The 16,158-nt window shown below is 45.9% G+C and overlaps 1 protein-coding gene across 5 annotated transcripts; it reads right to left on the reverse strand.

Annotated features, from left to right (window-relative positions):
- Positions 1 to 2,829: 2,829 nt before the first annotated feature.
- Positions 2,830 to 13,952, reverse strand: LOC607634 (protein FAM71C-like). 5 transcript variants are annotated; one of them, XM_038556457.1, is made up of 8 exons: positions 13,784 to 13,952; positions 10,584 to 10,786; positions 9,794 to 10,055; positions 8,832 to 9,050; positions 8,473 to 8,738; positions 4,910 to 4,953; positions 4,211 to 4,253; positions 3,076 to 3,194 (listed from the first exon to the last, which is right to left on the reverse strand). In XM_038556457.1, the coding sequence occupies exons 1-7, from the start codon at positions 13,943 to 13,945 to the stop codon at positions 4,246 to 4,248; spliced, it is 1,164 nt and encodes a 387-aa protein (XP_038412385.1). In that variant the 5' UTR covers positions 13,946 to 13,952; the 3' UTR covers positions 3,076 to 3,194; positions 4,211 to 4,245. The 5 variants fall into 5 exon arrangements, with proteins under 5 accessions (XP_038412384.1, XP_038412385.1, XP_038412387.1 ...); XM_038556456.1 differs by having other exon boundaries at positions 2,830 to 3,234; positions 8,473 to 9,050; XM_038556459.1 differs by lacking the exon at positions 8,832 to 9,050.
- Between the last annotated feature and the right edge of the window lie 2,206 nt (positions 13,953 to 16,158).

The following is a 16,158-nucleotide window of genomic DNA, read 5'->3' on the forward strand; positions in this document are numbered from 1 at the left end:
AAACTCAGAATGGATGAAAGATCTAAATGTGAGACAAGAATCCATCAAAATCCTAGAGGAGAACACAGGCAACACCCTTTTTGAACTCAGCCACAGTAACTTCTTGCAAGATACATCCACAAAGGCAAAAGAAACAAAAGCAAAAATGAACTATTGTGACTTCATCAAGATAAGAAGCTTTTGCACAGCAAAGGATACAGTCAACAAAACTAAAAGATAACCTACAGAATGGGAGAAGATATTTGCAAATGACGTATCAGATAAAGGGCTAGTTTCCAAGATCTATAAAGAACTTATCAAACTCAACACTAAAGAAACAAACAATCCAATCATGAAATGGGCAAAAAACATGAACAGAAATCTCAGAAGAAGACATAGACATGGCCAACACGCACATGAGAAAATGCTCTGCATCACTTGCCATCAGGGAAATACAAATCAAAACCACTCTGGAAAGCGAACTAGGGGTGGTGGAAGGAGAGGAGGGCGGGGGGTGGGGGTGAATGGGTGATGGGCACTGAGGGGAGCACTTGACGGGATGAGCACTGGGTGTTATTCTGTATGTTGGTAAATTGAACACCAATAAAAATAAACTTATTAAAAATAAAATAAATAAAATAAAATAATAAAATAAAAATAAAATAAAATAAAATAAAATAAAGGGAAAAAAAAAGACTAGGAAAAGACCCCCTAGGAACACATACAAAAAATGGTGTGGAGGTAGCTAAGTAAGCAACCTCATGAATATATAAAGTAGGTTCATATCCAAATTGCAGGTGCCTGAATCTAAAAGAGCCTATTCTAAGCTTTGAGAACAAAAGTATGGAGTAAACTGCAAGAGAGACTCAAAAGCATCCACACTGATCCACACGTAAGACGGATATCACACTGGGAATTCTAAAATAGAATTCATGTACAAAGGAAAACCCTTAGGTGGCAGGTAGGACCTATGACTGAACCTAATCAGGTTAGATACCAATTCAAAGATCATCATTCTCCATAGGATATATTAAAAACAAACAAACAAAAATCAGTAGAGTCCCATGCTATTCAGCTGACCAGATTACAATGCCAGATTGTCTGACAGATAAAATGGAAAATCTTAACATCTCAAATACACATAGTTAATATATTTCATCAAAATAGATTTTCAGAACATGATGAAAAATGAAGAGATTCATCTCAACAAAGTGGAACACTTACCAATAATGCCAATAAACCATGCTTCCTTCTCTAATTATCTTCAGGCAGTAAGAAGCCAATGCTATGAAGGCCCTTGATCTCAATTAAATTAACACCATTAGTAAGGAAAGCAAGAATGGCCAATGAGTAGCCAACTAGTTGTCTCTGCCACAATCCCTCATTTTCCCCAGTCAAGTGGTCCTAAATTAAAGGTGTCTGTGTCTGTACACAGATGAATGCATGAAGACAGACAATAGATTTTTTTTACCATAAAATAGGTCATATACACAAGTATGCGTGTGTGTGTGTGTGTGTGTGTGTGATACATGTATGGATTACAGCAACAAATATTTTACCTGAATTGATACAGTTCAAAAGATATTATATTATGCATTATAACAAACAAAAAATGCTGCCAAATAACACAATGATTTCTTGTCACTGCATATTCATATTTCATACTCATTAAAGTTACCCTCCAGGGCACCTGGGTAGCCCAGTTGGTTAAGCATCTGCCTTCAGCTTAGGTCATCACCCCAGGGTCCTGGGATTGAGCCCTATACCAGGCTCCCTTTTCAGCATGGGTCTGCTTTTTGCTTCTCCTTCTGTGCTCTTTCTCACCAGTAAATAAATAAAATCTTTATTTAAAAAACCTAATCTCTTAAAAAATAAAAGTTGCCCTTCAGGCTAATTATTGACACACATTACTCTTGTAACTACATGAAAAGTAAAGTTAATAAAATAAATTGGTTATTTCTAAGACAAAGACAACCATATCACTTAGGGATAATTCTGCTTTCAAACATGTTAAAGTATAAAAATTAAATACTTGTATACCCAAAACCTTATTTAGGAAATAGGACAATTTCTAACATTGTTGGTTCTCTTTTGTATATTTTCCAGGTGACATCTCTTTTCCACCAGAGAGATAGCTTTTCTCAAAAGAAAGTACCTAACAGGCAGTCATCTTGTTTGGTCTCATTTTCAAACCATTTTATTAATCAAATTCTATTTTTTAACTTGCTTCTTTAACTTGCTCTCCCAGGAGGGAGATTCATCCACATCCATGTGCGTAGCTGCCAATGTGGTGTAGTATCCGACAGTACATGTATACCGTAATTTATCAATTCTTCATTTGATGAACATGGGAGATAATTTTTGCACTTTGCCTCAGAATTCCCATAGTTATCTTCTGGAATACATTCATGAATTTCCTCAGGGTATTGACTCAGATGTGGAATTGCTAACTCCAGATGTTAGTTTTTCATATTCTGATTACTGAAAAATGTGGCTGTACTCCTCCCTGACCTATGGATATCCTCCTGAGAGAACACAAGTCCCATTCTTCCTTAATCTAACAGATGTGACATCTATATGAAGCAACCTTTAGAGGGAAGACTATCTTACGCAATAGTATGGGACTTTCAGTTAGCCCAAGGAACCATAGGCCAACAATGCTTAAGGCAAGGAGCAGTACTCCTCTTGGTTCTGTTGAGCAAAGGCACGAGTAGAGCTGTGCTAGGCAGGAAACTAGGATCTCGGGCTATAGCTTAGGTGATGTTGCAAAATCTTTTGAGGTCATTATTAGACTATGGAACATGTAAATGAAGAAAAGACAATAGTGTTTTATTGCAAAAGGCAAGTATTATTTATTCAATGCCAAAAGGAATCTATCTGGAAGTAGCTTGTTCTCCATGACCTGGTACCTCTTATGATGGACTTCCATGGTTACTGCCTCCTTGGTCACAGATGTTATGGTACCAGTGATGCCAAGACCCTCTGCACAGCACCCGCTGCCTGCATGACAGCCTCCATGCTACTCTCCTCCACACTTCCTCTACCTTACCTACAGTAAGTAGGTAAGCTCTTCTTAGTAAAGAGCTCACTGAAAAGTTTCTCACTGAAACTTTTATTTCAGAAACTCATAATCTTGTCTGCATTGTGGAGAGCTCTGAAGATCTGAACAACAACAACAACAACAAAAAACATCTGGAGGGTTCAATTTGAAGATCCTGAAAATGAGTCAAGATGAAACACACTGAAGGTATCCCACTGACAATGAAAGGAAGAGATTCTTAATTTTGACTCTTACTTAACTGAGTCATGGATTCTGATTCAAAAGCCTACTACTGATCATATCATTCCTTGCCTTAAAAAACAAAATAAAAAACTATAATAATAAAACACAACAAAAAACTTCAGTTAAGTACAAACTTCTAAGCATGGTATTTGAAGTATGTGGCAATCTGGAGCCCCCCCCCTCCCCCCGGCATTTTAACCATCTTATCGTCTCTTTCACAGGCACATTGTACTTTAGCCAAACTTGACTAGTGACTATCTCTTGGACATGTTTCCTTTTTTCCTCTAGGAGGTGGTACTGGGAAAGCATTGCTCAAATTCTGCTCCATGCTGTACTTTTATACCCTTAATACAGCTCGTCTGTGAGCTCCCTATGGGCTTTGTTTATGAGACTGCACACTTCACCTTGCCCTGACTAGAACAAAGAATCTGACACACAGTTGGCTCAAAGTCAATGTTTACGTAACAAAAATAACAAATCAGGGGTACCTGGGTGGCTTAGTCGGTTGAGCATCCAACTCTTGGTTTCAGCTGTCACTTTTTTATTTTTTAAGATTTTATTTATTCATGAGAAAGATAGAGACATAGGCAGAGGAAGAAGCAGGCTCCATGCAGGGAGCTCGACGTGGGACTCCATCCTGGGACTCCAGGATCACACTCTGGGCCAAAGGCGGTGCTAAACCACTGAGCCACCCAGGCTGCCTGGTTTCAGTTTATATCGTAATCTCAGGGTCATGAGATGAGAACTCCACTGGTCTCAGTGGTTAGCAGAGAGTAGACTTGGGATTCTCTCTCTTCCCCTCTCCCGCTTGCTCTCTCCCTCTCTCAAATAAATAATCTTGAAAAAAATAATGAATTATCAGATCTTGTCCTAGCAAACCAGAATACCTTAAAATACAAAGGCCAAGTCTTATCTGTCCAAACTGAGTTCATTATTATATTTTCTCACCTTTTTGTATCTTCCCAGCTCTATGAACAGCACTACTATCCACCTGTTGAGTAGAAAGCCTGTGTCATATTGTCTATCATCCCTCTATCCCTTGCCTAATCGTTTATCATGTTCTAAGGGGTCTATGCTCATGGCCCTTCTATATGCCTGATGTTCAGTCCTTTTATCATTTCTCCCCTGCATGGCCATAGTCCTAACTGACTTCTCTGATTCTAGTTTTCTTGCACTCACTTATGCAGTGGTCATTCTCAGCACAAGTGTGGTAAAATAACTCCCTTGCCCCCCACATCTCTGTAGAGCAAGTCCAGTGACTGCATAAGCATGTCTTACTCCTGCATCTCCTGAGCTATGAGCTTCCTACCCTCACCCAGCTGCCTCCACCCTTTGAAACTGTGTAAGCTATATCCTGTAACCTAGCATGTACTCACCACTCTGCCTAATTGTTTATATATACCAGTTATTATTACAGACCATGTGATACTCATTTGTTTCAAGAAATGAGTAAATTGACCCACTTTAAGATAATTATGTTTCCCTGTGTTTGAAATGGGTGGGTGAACTGTGATGACATCTGAGATAAATTCTAGTTGATGTCCTTGAGTTCCATGAATGGCTAAAGTGTGTTGCCTCAGAGACTAGGAAAAGCTGCACAAGAGTGTTCAGGACAAGGAAACCAATCTCTGGATTATGGAACATTACCTGACCAAGTTCTAGACAAGCTCTTCCTCAATTTCTGAGATAACCTGCAAAACAAAAGAGAGCAACCATAGTCAAAACAAGTATGGCATAGTGACAAGATTTTGTTAAACAAACACTATTTTCCAATAAAAAGCACTAGGACTCCCTGGAGAAGCAGTTGATTACAAGTCTAGGCTAAATATGAGCTTGGAAAACCTGGAAATGCTAGAAAGTACTAAAAGACAAGACAGGGATTGTGGCTGGAAGACAGGAAACAACCTAAAGGAGTTTGCACTGACGTTAGGTAGAATAATCAAACCAACGATCCAACCAAACAACAAAAAAGCAAAGCTGATTATACTCAGAATAAATATCCATGTCATAAATAATTGAATAAAAACATAAATGAGGGACGCCTGAGTGGCTCAGCAGTTGAGCATCTGCCTTTGGCTCAAGGCTTGATCCTGGTCTGTGATCCAGTCCAGCATTAGGCTCCCAGTGGGGAGCCTGCTTCTCTCTCTGTCTGTGTCTCTGCTTCTCTCTGTGTGTCTCAGGAATAAATAAAATCTTAAAGAAAAAACCATAAATGAAGGATAAAGGATACTTCTTCCTAACAGTGGATACCAATTGATATATATGCAGAGGGAACTAGGGAAACAAAATCTGCATTAGAAAACACAAGAATAACTGGTGCAGACAAAATCCTCTGATGAATGCTAAAAGTGAGGGGCAAACAATTAGAGGAAAATAGGACTTTACAAAACGCCGGGACACCTGCACCCTGATGTTTATAGCAGCAATGTCCACAGTAGCCAAACTGTGGAGGGACCCTCGGTGTCCATCGAAAGATGAATGGATCAAGAAGATGTGGTTTATGTATACAATGGAATATTCCTCAGCCATTAGAAATGACAAATACCCACCATTTGCTTTGACGTGGATGGAACTGGAGGGTATTATGCTGAGTGAAGTAAGTCAATCGGAGAAGGACAAACATTATATGGTCTCATTCATTTAGGGAATATAAAAAATAGTGAAAGGGAATAAAGGGAAAAGAGAGAAAATGAGTGCGAAATATCAGAGAGGGAGACAGAACATGAGAGACTCCTAACTCTGGGAAACGAACAAGGGGTGGTGGAAAGGGAGGTGGGGGTGACTGGGTGGCAGGCACTGAGTGGGGGCACTTGACAGGATGAGCATTGGGTATTATGCTATATGTTGGCAAATTGAATTCCAATAAAAAATAAATAAATAGGGGATCCCTGGGTGGCTCAGAGGTTTGGCGCCTGCCTTTGGTCCAGGGCGCAATCCTGGAGTCCCAGGATCAAGTTCCGCGTCAGGCTCCCAGCATGGAGCCTGCTTCTCCCTCCTCCTGTTTTTCTCTCTCTCTTTCTTTCTCTATGTCTATCATAAATAAATAAACAAATCTTTAAAAAATACATAAATAAATAAATTAATTAAAAAAAATAGGACTTTACAAAGAAATAATTAGTAAATTCAGTGTGGGATCTTGGACCCAAAATGCCAGTGTAATTCAAATGTTTATCTGAGTTACTGTTCTGCAGCATCATTAATCCTCTGGTTCTGACCACTTACTATACTTATGCAGTGTGAACATGGGTGTAGCTGCAGAAGGAATATACAGAAACTGTACTATCCTTTCGCAACTTTTCCACACGTCTGAGTTTAAGAATACTCATCTTTGCCTTTCAAAATAGCCATAAGAATAATTCTCAAGTGCTGAGGAAGAGCACAGGTTCAGTGCAAGGAAGACAAATTGAAATCCTACTATACCACTTATCAGTATGTGTGTCTTTGTCCATGTTACTTATGTACTCTGAACCCCCATTTCTTTCCTCTGACTGTTTATGGTTGTGAGAATGAGATGTGTGCACACAGTGCCAGCACAGGGTGGGTAAGAAACAAGACTGTTTCCTTCCCTGAGGGGCCCTCTAGTTAGCTCCACATATGGCCCTGTCATCCCTGAAGGGCTGTCTACTGACTCCACACACATCCATGTCCTCCCTGAGGGACCATCTACTGGCTCCAGGTCTATCCCTGTCCTCCCTGAGGGGCCTTCATACTGTCTCCACAAGCATCTCTGTGCTGAGGAGCCTTTATACCAGCTCCACACCCCTTCCTGTCCTCCCTGAGGGGCCATCTACTGGCTACATGCTGCTCTCTGTCCTCTCGGTGGGGATTCATACTGACTCCATGACCGTCCCTATCCTCCTGTGGGGCTTTCATACCTGCTCCATGCCCATCCTTGTCCTCCATGAGGGGCCTTCATACTGGCTTCATGCACATTCCTGTCCTGAGGGGCCATCTACTGGCTCCACACCAATTCCTGTCCTCCCTGAGGGGCCATTTACTGACTCCTGGCCCGTCCCTGTCCTACCTGAGGGGTCTTCATACCTGCTCCACACCCGTCCTTTTCCTACCTGAGGGGCTTCCATGCCTGGCTCCATGCCTGTCCCTGTCCTCCCGGGGGGCCTTCATAATGGCTGCAGGCTAGTCCCTGTCCTCCCTGAGGAGTCTTCATACTGGCTCCATGCCATCCTTGTCCTCCCTAAGTGGTCATCATACCTGCTCTTTGTCCATCCCTCTCCTCCCTGAGGGGCCTTCAAAATGGTTCCATGCCTATCCCTGTCCTTCCTGAGGGGCCATCTACTGGCTCCATGCCCATTCCTGTCGTCCCTGAGGGGCCTTCATATCTGCTCCACACCGGTCACTGTCCACTCTGAGGGGCATTCATACCTACTCCACATTTGTCCCTGTCCTCCCTGAGGGGCATTTATATTGGCTCCACACACATCCCTGTCCGGAGGGGCCTTCATACCACCTTGACACCAGACCGTCTGCCCTGAAGTACCATCTACAGGCTCCAAGCCCTTCCATCCCCCCTGAGGGGCCATTTACAGACTCCACGCCAGTCCCTGTCCTCCCTGAGGGGCCTTCATACTGGCTCCATGCTCATCACTCTCCTCCCTAAAAGGCTTTCATACTGGCTCCATGACCTTCCCTGTCCTCCCTGAGGGGCCATCTACCAGCTCCATACCCACCTCTGTCCTCCCTAAGGGGACTTCTTACTGGCTTCATGTGCGTCTTTCCTCTCTGAGGGGTCATCTACAGGCTCCATGACCTTCTTGTCTGGCCTAAGGGGCTATCTACCAGCTTCATGCTCATCCCTGTCCTCCCTTCCGGGCCTCCCTGAGGAGCCATCTACTGGTGCCATTCTTGTCCCATCCTCCCTGAGGGCAGTCTACAGGTCCCTGTCCTCTGAGAGCTCATGGTTCTGAGAAGCAAACATCCAGACTATAGGAAACTCACAACTTCTCTCCTGATCTTACTGCTTGTCTAGCTGTGCCTTCCAGTATTTAGCATTTGGGATTCTCTGCAGTAAATGAAGAGGATGAGAAAAGGAGTGTGCAACCCCGTCTACTGTACTGCAAGCTCCTTGGGGAGAGATCCAGTGTCTCACTCATCCTGACTGACCATGCATACCTCAGGACTGGGCATCTGAAAGTGGAAGAGTGAATTAAAGCCAATAGAAAGCAGGAAGAAAGGGAAATCTGGGCACCCACCTGGACCCCTTTTGGATGAAGCTGAAGCTAACTAACTCCTGGAATGAGGAACCATGTCCTTGCCCCTTTAGGTTGCTCTCGTCCTCTGTTTTACCTCCCTGAGTGGTTCTATGTGATTTCAGTGATGATTCGTCTTCCTCCATCCCACCAGGATGTGAAGGCCTTTTAGCAGGAGTGCTCTCCTTTTCCTTGCTCTTCCTTAGGACTTCATCCCGGACTTGGGAGACTCTGTGGTCCCCATCCTGTTTGCTCACATTGCCTTCACTCTGGAAAGATGAGTTGGAGGGTCCCACTTCTGGACCTTCAGTGGTCTCCCTAACAGGTCTGCTGATTATCTCCCCTCCTGCAACCACACTCACACTGCCCTGAGGAGCTACTGCTGCCCTGTGGCTGGACCCTGCAGATGGGATTAGGAGAGACAAGGTGTTCCTACAGACAGAGTATGTGTGGGAAGCAAGTTGCCTGATTCCTTCCCCACCACTATAAGCATGAGATGTGACCCCAGACACATTGGTGACTGTGGGAAGGCTCTTGATGCTGTCCTGATCTTGGTCCCCTTGTCCACGGAGCTCCATGGCCTGTCCCGAGAAGAGAAACAGGGAAGGAGAGAAGTGAGAGGAGAAGGGATTGTCACTTGCTTTCTTAAAGCTGAACCACCCAAGAGCTTATAATTAGGATAAACTCTGAGGTCATCAAGTTCAGTGGATGCAGGAGTCCCCTCTATGGCACCCTCAAAATGGTCACTCCAGTTCTCTGTGTGGACAGTTCCGGAAAAGCATTATTGCCATTCAGTGAGCATTCTCACACTTATATTTTATATGCTTGTCTTAGCAATTCTGCAAAATAGGTTCCTAAAAGAGACTGCTGGTCAAGAACTATTACATTTTACAGTCTCATATTTAGTAACAAATTGTGCACTTGTGCACAAAGCATGCAGCAATGCCACAGATGCACTGAGAAAGTAGTGCCTGGCTCCAGGTAAGGAAGGGGTTTCCCATACTTGAAAGTGTCCCACAACAGATCAGACTGTCTAGGCTGGAGCAGTGATTGTTCCAGAGCAGGCTGGGCACTGAGGATAATATTGAGGGTATTACAACACTGGCAATGAGGTTAGAGGAGCTGACATCTGAGGAACCATGGATATTCAGAAGCACTTGGGACCTTTCCCGTGTGGCAGGGTCTCTACAGGGTGCCATATTTGGCCAAAGTTCATCTGAATGTAATGCCTTCTCCTAGTGAGCCTCAGAAAGCAGCCTGGAAGAGCCTTAGCTGCTCTTCTAAATCACCCTGACCCCATGCCCAAGTCTATGCAAAGGCTTACTGCTGGGCTTTTCCTATCCTCTGCCTCCAACACAGGTAAGGAGATCATGTCACCAGCAGGTTGGGCCTGGGTACCACTGTAAGCCTCCAGTGGTGGTCTCAACAGGTACACTAAGTCTTCCCAGCATGCAAACAGGTCTTCTTTTGCATCTGAAGGAAGGTACAGTTGTAGGTAAAAAGAGCGGCCAGTGGCAAGCTTCAAGTGGAACTGTTTTTTTTCATGATTATAGATGGATAACTTTACAAACTTCAAAGGAAGCAGCCTGTTGGGGAGCAAAGAGTGCAGGATTAGGTTGAGATAAGTGGGAAGGAAGAGGGAGGGAAGGAAGAGGGAATAGATGCTGACTTTGGCCTAGTCAGCATCTATTCCTCTCCTAAAGATCTGCAAAATCCTCTCCACTTGACCACGGCTCTCACATCCACCTCCTCAGGTGCAGCTTTAATTCAGAGAACAGCACTTAGCTCACTGTACCTCATACCACACCACAAGGTTCCTGACCACCTATGAAGTCCACCCCTCACTCTGCCATGAAAGGCCTGCTACGTGTCCCTGACTTTCTTCCTAGTCTTATTCTCACAACCCTTCTTCTATAATCAAGAGCCACTTTCCCTACAAAGCATGGTGGGCCCCAATACATGTGTTTAATTTCTCTGAATCCACACCACAGTTGCTGGTCATGCACTGCAGAGCTCTCACACTTTGGGTTCTGTGTTGTGGTGAATCACGTGCTTGCCAGTCTTGTCCCTTCTGCATATATCCTGTATGATGGGACTAAAGTTCTTGGACTCACCTGGTCAGCTCCAAGCTCTTTGTCGACTTGAGGTCCTTTATCTGAGTATCTTGGCTATTTCTGGCATTGGCTGCACAGCTCACAGCTGGTTGTGCCAGAAGCATGACATCCGGCATTGTGAGGCTGGGGGTGGTATATGCGATGCCCACTGTCACCATTTGCACATTGTTGTGCATATCAATCACTTCTCCTTTTCTGTTGATCTGTTGTTGGAAGGAAGAGGGAAGCAGCACTTCTTACATCCTCTTCTATCTCCCGTCATCCACTCTACTCCTAAATACAGTGGTCACCACAGTTCTTGGTTGTGGCAAAAATTCAAAGGGAAGTAGTTCAAGCTGTGTACTGTGCCAACAGAACTGACTCAATCTCCCTCTCCAAGCTGACTTCTCATAGGAGCCAAATTCCCTTTCCTTAATATGCCTGGGATCCTGTGCTTTTGTACTCAGAAGTGCCTGTGATCACTATTAAAATAATAAACCCATGCACAGCCTAAGACCCAACAATTCAGCCTCTGAAAATGTATTCTATATTTACGTGCACATGCCCCAGTGGGATGTACAAAGTTGTTCATCACCACAATTTTGGTGACAAGAGGATGGGCACAACCCAATACTTCTCCATAAGTGTTTGGGTAAACAAATGTAGAATTTCTTGCAAAATGGACATTTTATTAAAAATAAAAACAATGGTCTTTACAGCAAGAACACAAATGCAAAAAATAATGAAATACAAAGGGATTATTCTGGACTAAATGACTAAAGAGGTGTGACAATCAAGGGTAATACAAGATCCTGGATTAGGAAATGGAGCTCTTAAGAACATTATTGGGACAATTGAGAAAATGTAAACACACACTATATATTGCATGACAGCATTCTGTGAACATTAAATTCCATGAAATCGTGTCATGGTTACATAAGCAAATGTCCAAGTTCTTAGAAGACACATGAAGAATTTAAAGATAAAGGGACAGGGACACCTGGGTGGCTCAGCAGTTGAGTGCCTGCCTTCGGCTCAGGTCTTGATCCCTGGATCCGGGATTGAGTCCTGCATCAGGCTCCCTGTGCTTCTTGCTTTGCCTATGTCTCTACCCCTCTCTCTCAGTCTGTGTCTCTCATAAATAAATAAATAAATAAATAAATAAATAAATAAATAAATCTTTAAAAAAATAAAGATAAAGGGATAAAATAAAATAAAATAAAATAAAATAAAATAAATAAAATAAAGGGACATAACACTAGCCACTTATACCTAACTCTCAAATAGTTGAGTGAGGGTAATAATCTGTGTGTTGTATGTGTATGGGTTTACTGGTTCTTAATCCTGCCTATACATTTCAATCAACTGGGAGCTCTGAGGTGTCCTGCTGTCCAGACTGGCGAGGTCATTACACCAGAATTTTGGCAGTGGGTCCTGGGCATGTGTGTTATCTCCACTTTCCAGGTCATTCCAAGGTTGAGAATCAGTAATGTGGGACCCAGGAAATTTCACAAAAATCCCCTACCCCTACCCCTGGACAAGCAGAACAGGACTAACTCCATTTTGTGCTGCACCCACCACCTCCTGTATGACCCCTACATGACCTGCTTATTGCTTAAGGCACTGCCCCACCCTAGTCAAGCAGCTGAGCACACCTTTCCCGGAAATTGGCTCATAACAATGTAACCCCGCCTTGTGCCCACCAAAACTGCGCGCCAATTCTGACCAGAGTGACAGGCCAGTTCAAATGGTCACTATAGGGTAAATTGTGATTCAATTGGCCACCTGCGTGTGGACTGACATGACTGTGCAACTTTCTGCGCATGTTACAATCCCATTGGCCACTGGCCCCTATAAAGCTGTTACGCCTCTTAGCCTCGGGGTCCAAGTCCCAGCTCCACTGTGTCGGGTATACTTGGACCCAAGCTCGAGCTTGTAAATAAACCCTCGTGTGTTTGCATTGGTGTCGGCTCCTTGGTGGTTTCTCGGATTCGCAATCTTGGGCACAACAAGTAATAGATGTAGAGTCATGGAGCTCCCGAGTTGATCCTCATTTGTCAACTCTCACCTGCTCTTCTCTCTGTCACACTTACAAGGTGTTGGGTGCTCACACCAAAAGTTCGGTTCATACTGTCCCGCTGTCCCTTTGTACAACCCACACCATCATCCCAAAAGCCCTAGAGTAGGAACTGTCTGAACTGAAGCCCAGAAAGCCTGGGCCTCTGCCACATGACGATCTGAGAAAGTAATTTTCCTCTCTGGAATTGTCTGCTCCTCAGTAAGATGAGATCTTCATTCTGCCTACATAAGTAGGTTGCTGTGAGGCTCACAGGAAATGGACACCAAATTGCTTTGGATACTGAAGAGAACCATAGAAATATGGTTTCAAGATACTCGGACCTTCACATTCCTACAAAACATATTGAGTGAGTAAAAGCAACCTGTACATAACACAAGCAGTAGGACATGATGTCAAAAGTCCACATGTCCCACACAAGAACACTGTACTACATCTCCAAGAGTCACAGAACATTTAACAAGTACTTATGAAGGGACAAAACCTGCAGGGGAATAATGACCAACTTGGGGCAGTGGTAACTTGGGAGAAAGGGAAATGCAAGAAGGGAAGTGCATCCATGTAGATTAAATCATAATCATGTTTTTCCTCAAAAAATATTACACTTACAGACTACATTCTTGCAAGAAATTGGGCACTCAGCATATAATGGATCCTCAGTAAGATGTGGAAAGAAAAGAATGAAAGAAGGGGGTATTACACATGCGAATCAAGGAAAAGAGAGGAGGGGGCACACATGTGAACCAGGGAGAAGGGGGGGCACACGCGAATCAAGGAGAAGGGAGAAGGAAGATACACCGCTGAAACAGGGAGGAGAGGGGACACTACTGAATCAGGGAGGAGGGGAGGGGGGCACACCCTTCAATCAGGGAGGGGGAGGGGGCACAAATGTGAATCAGGGTGAAGGGAGAGGGGGGACACACCCCTGAATCAGGGAGGGGGCACACATGTGAATCAGGGTGAAGGCAGAGGGGGGATACATCCCTGAAACAGGGAGAAGGAGAGTATATTCCTGAATCAGGGAAAAGGGGAGGGGGGTACACCTCTGAATCAGGGAAGGGGGGAGAGGGGCACACACATGAATCAGGGAGGGGGAGGGGACACACCCCTGAATCAAGGTGGGGGGGCAGCCCACACTGCTCACCTGGATGAAATCACTCTCAAAGACGGGCATGTCCTTCAGCAGGGTGTACTCTCCCCTGCACAGGTGCCGCTGCAGCTTCCCCGAGGACCTGTTGAACATGTGCAGGATGTGGCAGGTGTGGCTGCTATGATAGGGCGAGGGTGTGCTGCTGTCCATGGCCATCTCTTGGAGACACCTGGCAGGAGGAGGCAGCTTACTATCTGCCTTGGCACCCCTGGCACCCCAGCAGGGTAACACCCACACCATACTGTGCTGGGATTCACACTTAGAACATTGTCCTGCCCTCCTGGGTCAAGGTCAGGGTCAGGCCCACTTGGACAGCAGTGGCCTTGCCCTGTCCTGGGCGAGTCCCTTCCTGTCAGGCCTTCCTACCACCCCCTCCTGTGCTCACCTCCCAGTCCTTCCCCACCCCACCCCCAGGAACATCCCCCTGCGCCCTCCCTGCGCTCACCTCCCTGGGGATTTCCACCCCAAAGCCCACTCCTCAGGAGGTCCTGCCCCGCCCCCTTCCAGCTCCCTCCTCCTGGCAGCTCTCCCCCAGGCAAACACCAAGCTCACCACCCCCACCCACCCCCACGTGGTCTAGGTCATGATCTCGGCTGGGTCACACCATTGACACCAAACCAGGCAGCCCCACCTCCGCCCCCTGCCCCGTGGAGGGGATGGACTGACCCCTCGCCTCCGGGTGGGCCTCCGAGAGCTGCGCTGGAGCGGCCGCCCCCGCCACCTCAACGTCCCCACACCCCGAACACGCTCCCACCTGTGTGCCCCCTGGAACTCCCGCCTCTGCGCCGCCCCACAGGCTGCCTTTAAACTCCGTCCATTGTGACCTATAGCCGTCGCACAACACTGTGTCCTCATCCCCACAGCTGCCCCCTCAGAAAGCGACATAATTTCATCCAAACGCCGCCAGCGCCCGCAGGAAACTACAGCAAAAGGCGCACAGATGAAGTTGCAGCCTCCACGTGGCGAGGGTTTCCCGCCTCCGCGGAATGCCAGAGTGCGCATGCGCACCCCAGAAAGCACACACCGCGCCGCCCCCGCCCCCGCCCCCACGGGCGCACTGCCTGCCCGCTCCTCTGCTCCTGGACCTGAGAGGGGGCTGGAGAGCTTGCGCAAGCGCAGCACACACAGCGAGCACCATCCACACTTTTTTTTAAAAAAAATAAAGATTCTATTCATCTATTCATTAGAGATCCAGAGAGAGAGAGAGAGAGAGACAGGCAGAGGGAGAAGCAGGCGCCATGCAGGGAGCCCGATGTGGGACTCGATCCTAGGCCCTGGGATCACAACCTGAGCAAAGGCAGATGCACAGCCACTGAGCCACCCATGCGTCCCCAGCCCCGGTGCCTTAAGGGTGGGCCAGCAGGAGCGGAGACGTAGCCACTGCCTACCTGGAGTGACTAGGGAGGTCAGAGGGGTCAGAGCAAATGTGCAAAGACTGTCTGCTATTAGTGCTGGAGGGAGCTCAGACTGGAAAGTGAACCTTCTTGGCTTTATAACAACTTAGGGAATATTGTGGTGGCAGAAAGTGCTTCTGTTCCTGTCTTTGTCTACAGCCTTCCCTGACCTTTTCAAGGGAGACACAGAAAATCCCAAAACCAGGGAGAACCAGAAAACCAATTCAGTGAAAGCATGCAAACAGTACTCGTGAACAATCAGACAGACATGACAGAAACATGTATTCAGTAACCTAAGGGTCTTTCCAGTGTGTAGGTGGAAAACAAAAGCCCTCCCCCCCCCTTTTTTTTACAAACTGAAAGAAGACATATTTGAGGACCTGCCTGAAAAATCCCATAGCCTGTAGCATTCTACATTTGTAATGCCTACAGCTGGGTTCCAGTGGCTCTGCAGGGCATTGTACAAGCCTGTCTCCATGGAGCCCCAGTTCAGCGGTTCTGCAGGGTGCTGTGCAAGCGTTTCTCTGTGGAGCTGGGGTCCAGTGGCTCTGCAGGTAACTCTGCAAGACTGTCTCACTGGAGCTTGGTTCCAGTAGCTCTGCATGTTGCTTTGCAAGCCTGTCTTTGTGTTGGTAGTCCTGAGTGAAAGAGGAGTAAAGCATTCACTAACCGCCTTGGAGGTTGGCTTTGTTCCAGTGGACAGCAGGGTCTCATCCACCCAGAAACAGTCCAGGCTGGAGGACATCAGGCTGATGGTTGGGTCCCAGTGCAAATCCTGCACCCAGAGAAGTGCTGAGTCAAAGAGGGATCCTCCAAAGGAAATCCAGGGATAGTGGCCTCTACTCTAATCAGGGAATGAGGAACTAGTCCAGGCTCAGGCTACCTCTGTCAAAGAGCCAAAACCCCAGACAACTCTTCAGATCCTTTAGGGAGTGAGGAGTGAAGTTGTCCCCACTATGATGAGCAGGAAGCCCA

Source organism: Canis lupus, chromosome 14 (assembly GCF_011100685.1).
Source record: "Canis lupus familiaris isolate Mischka breed German Shepherd chromosome 14, alternate assembly UU_Cfam_GSD_1.0, whole genome shotgun sequence".
Classification (NCBI taxonomy): Eukaryota; Metazoa; Chordata; class Mammalia; order Carnivora; family Canidae; genus Canis; species Canis lupus.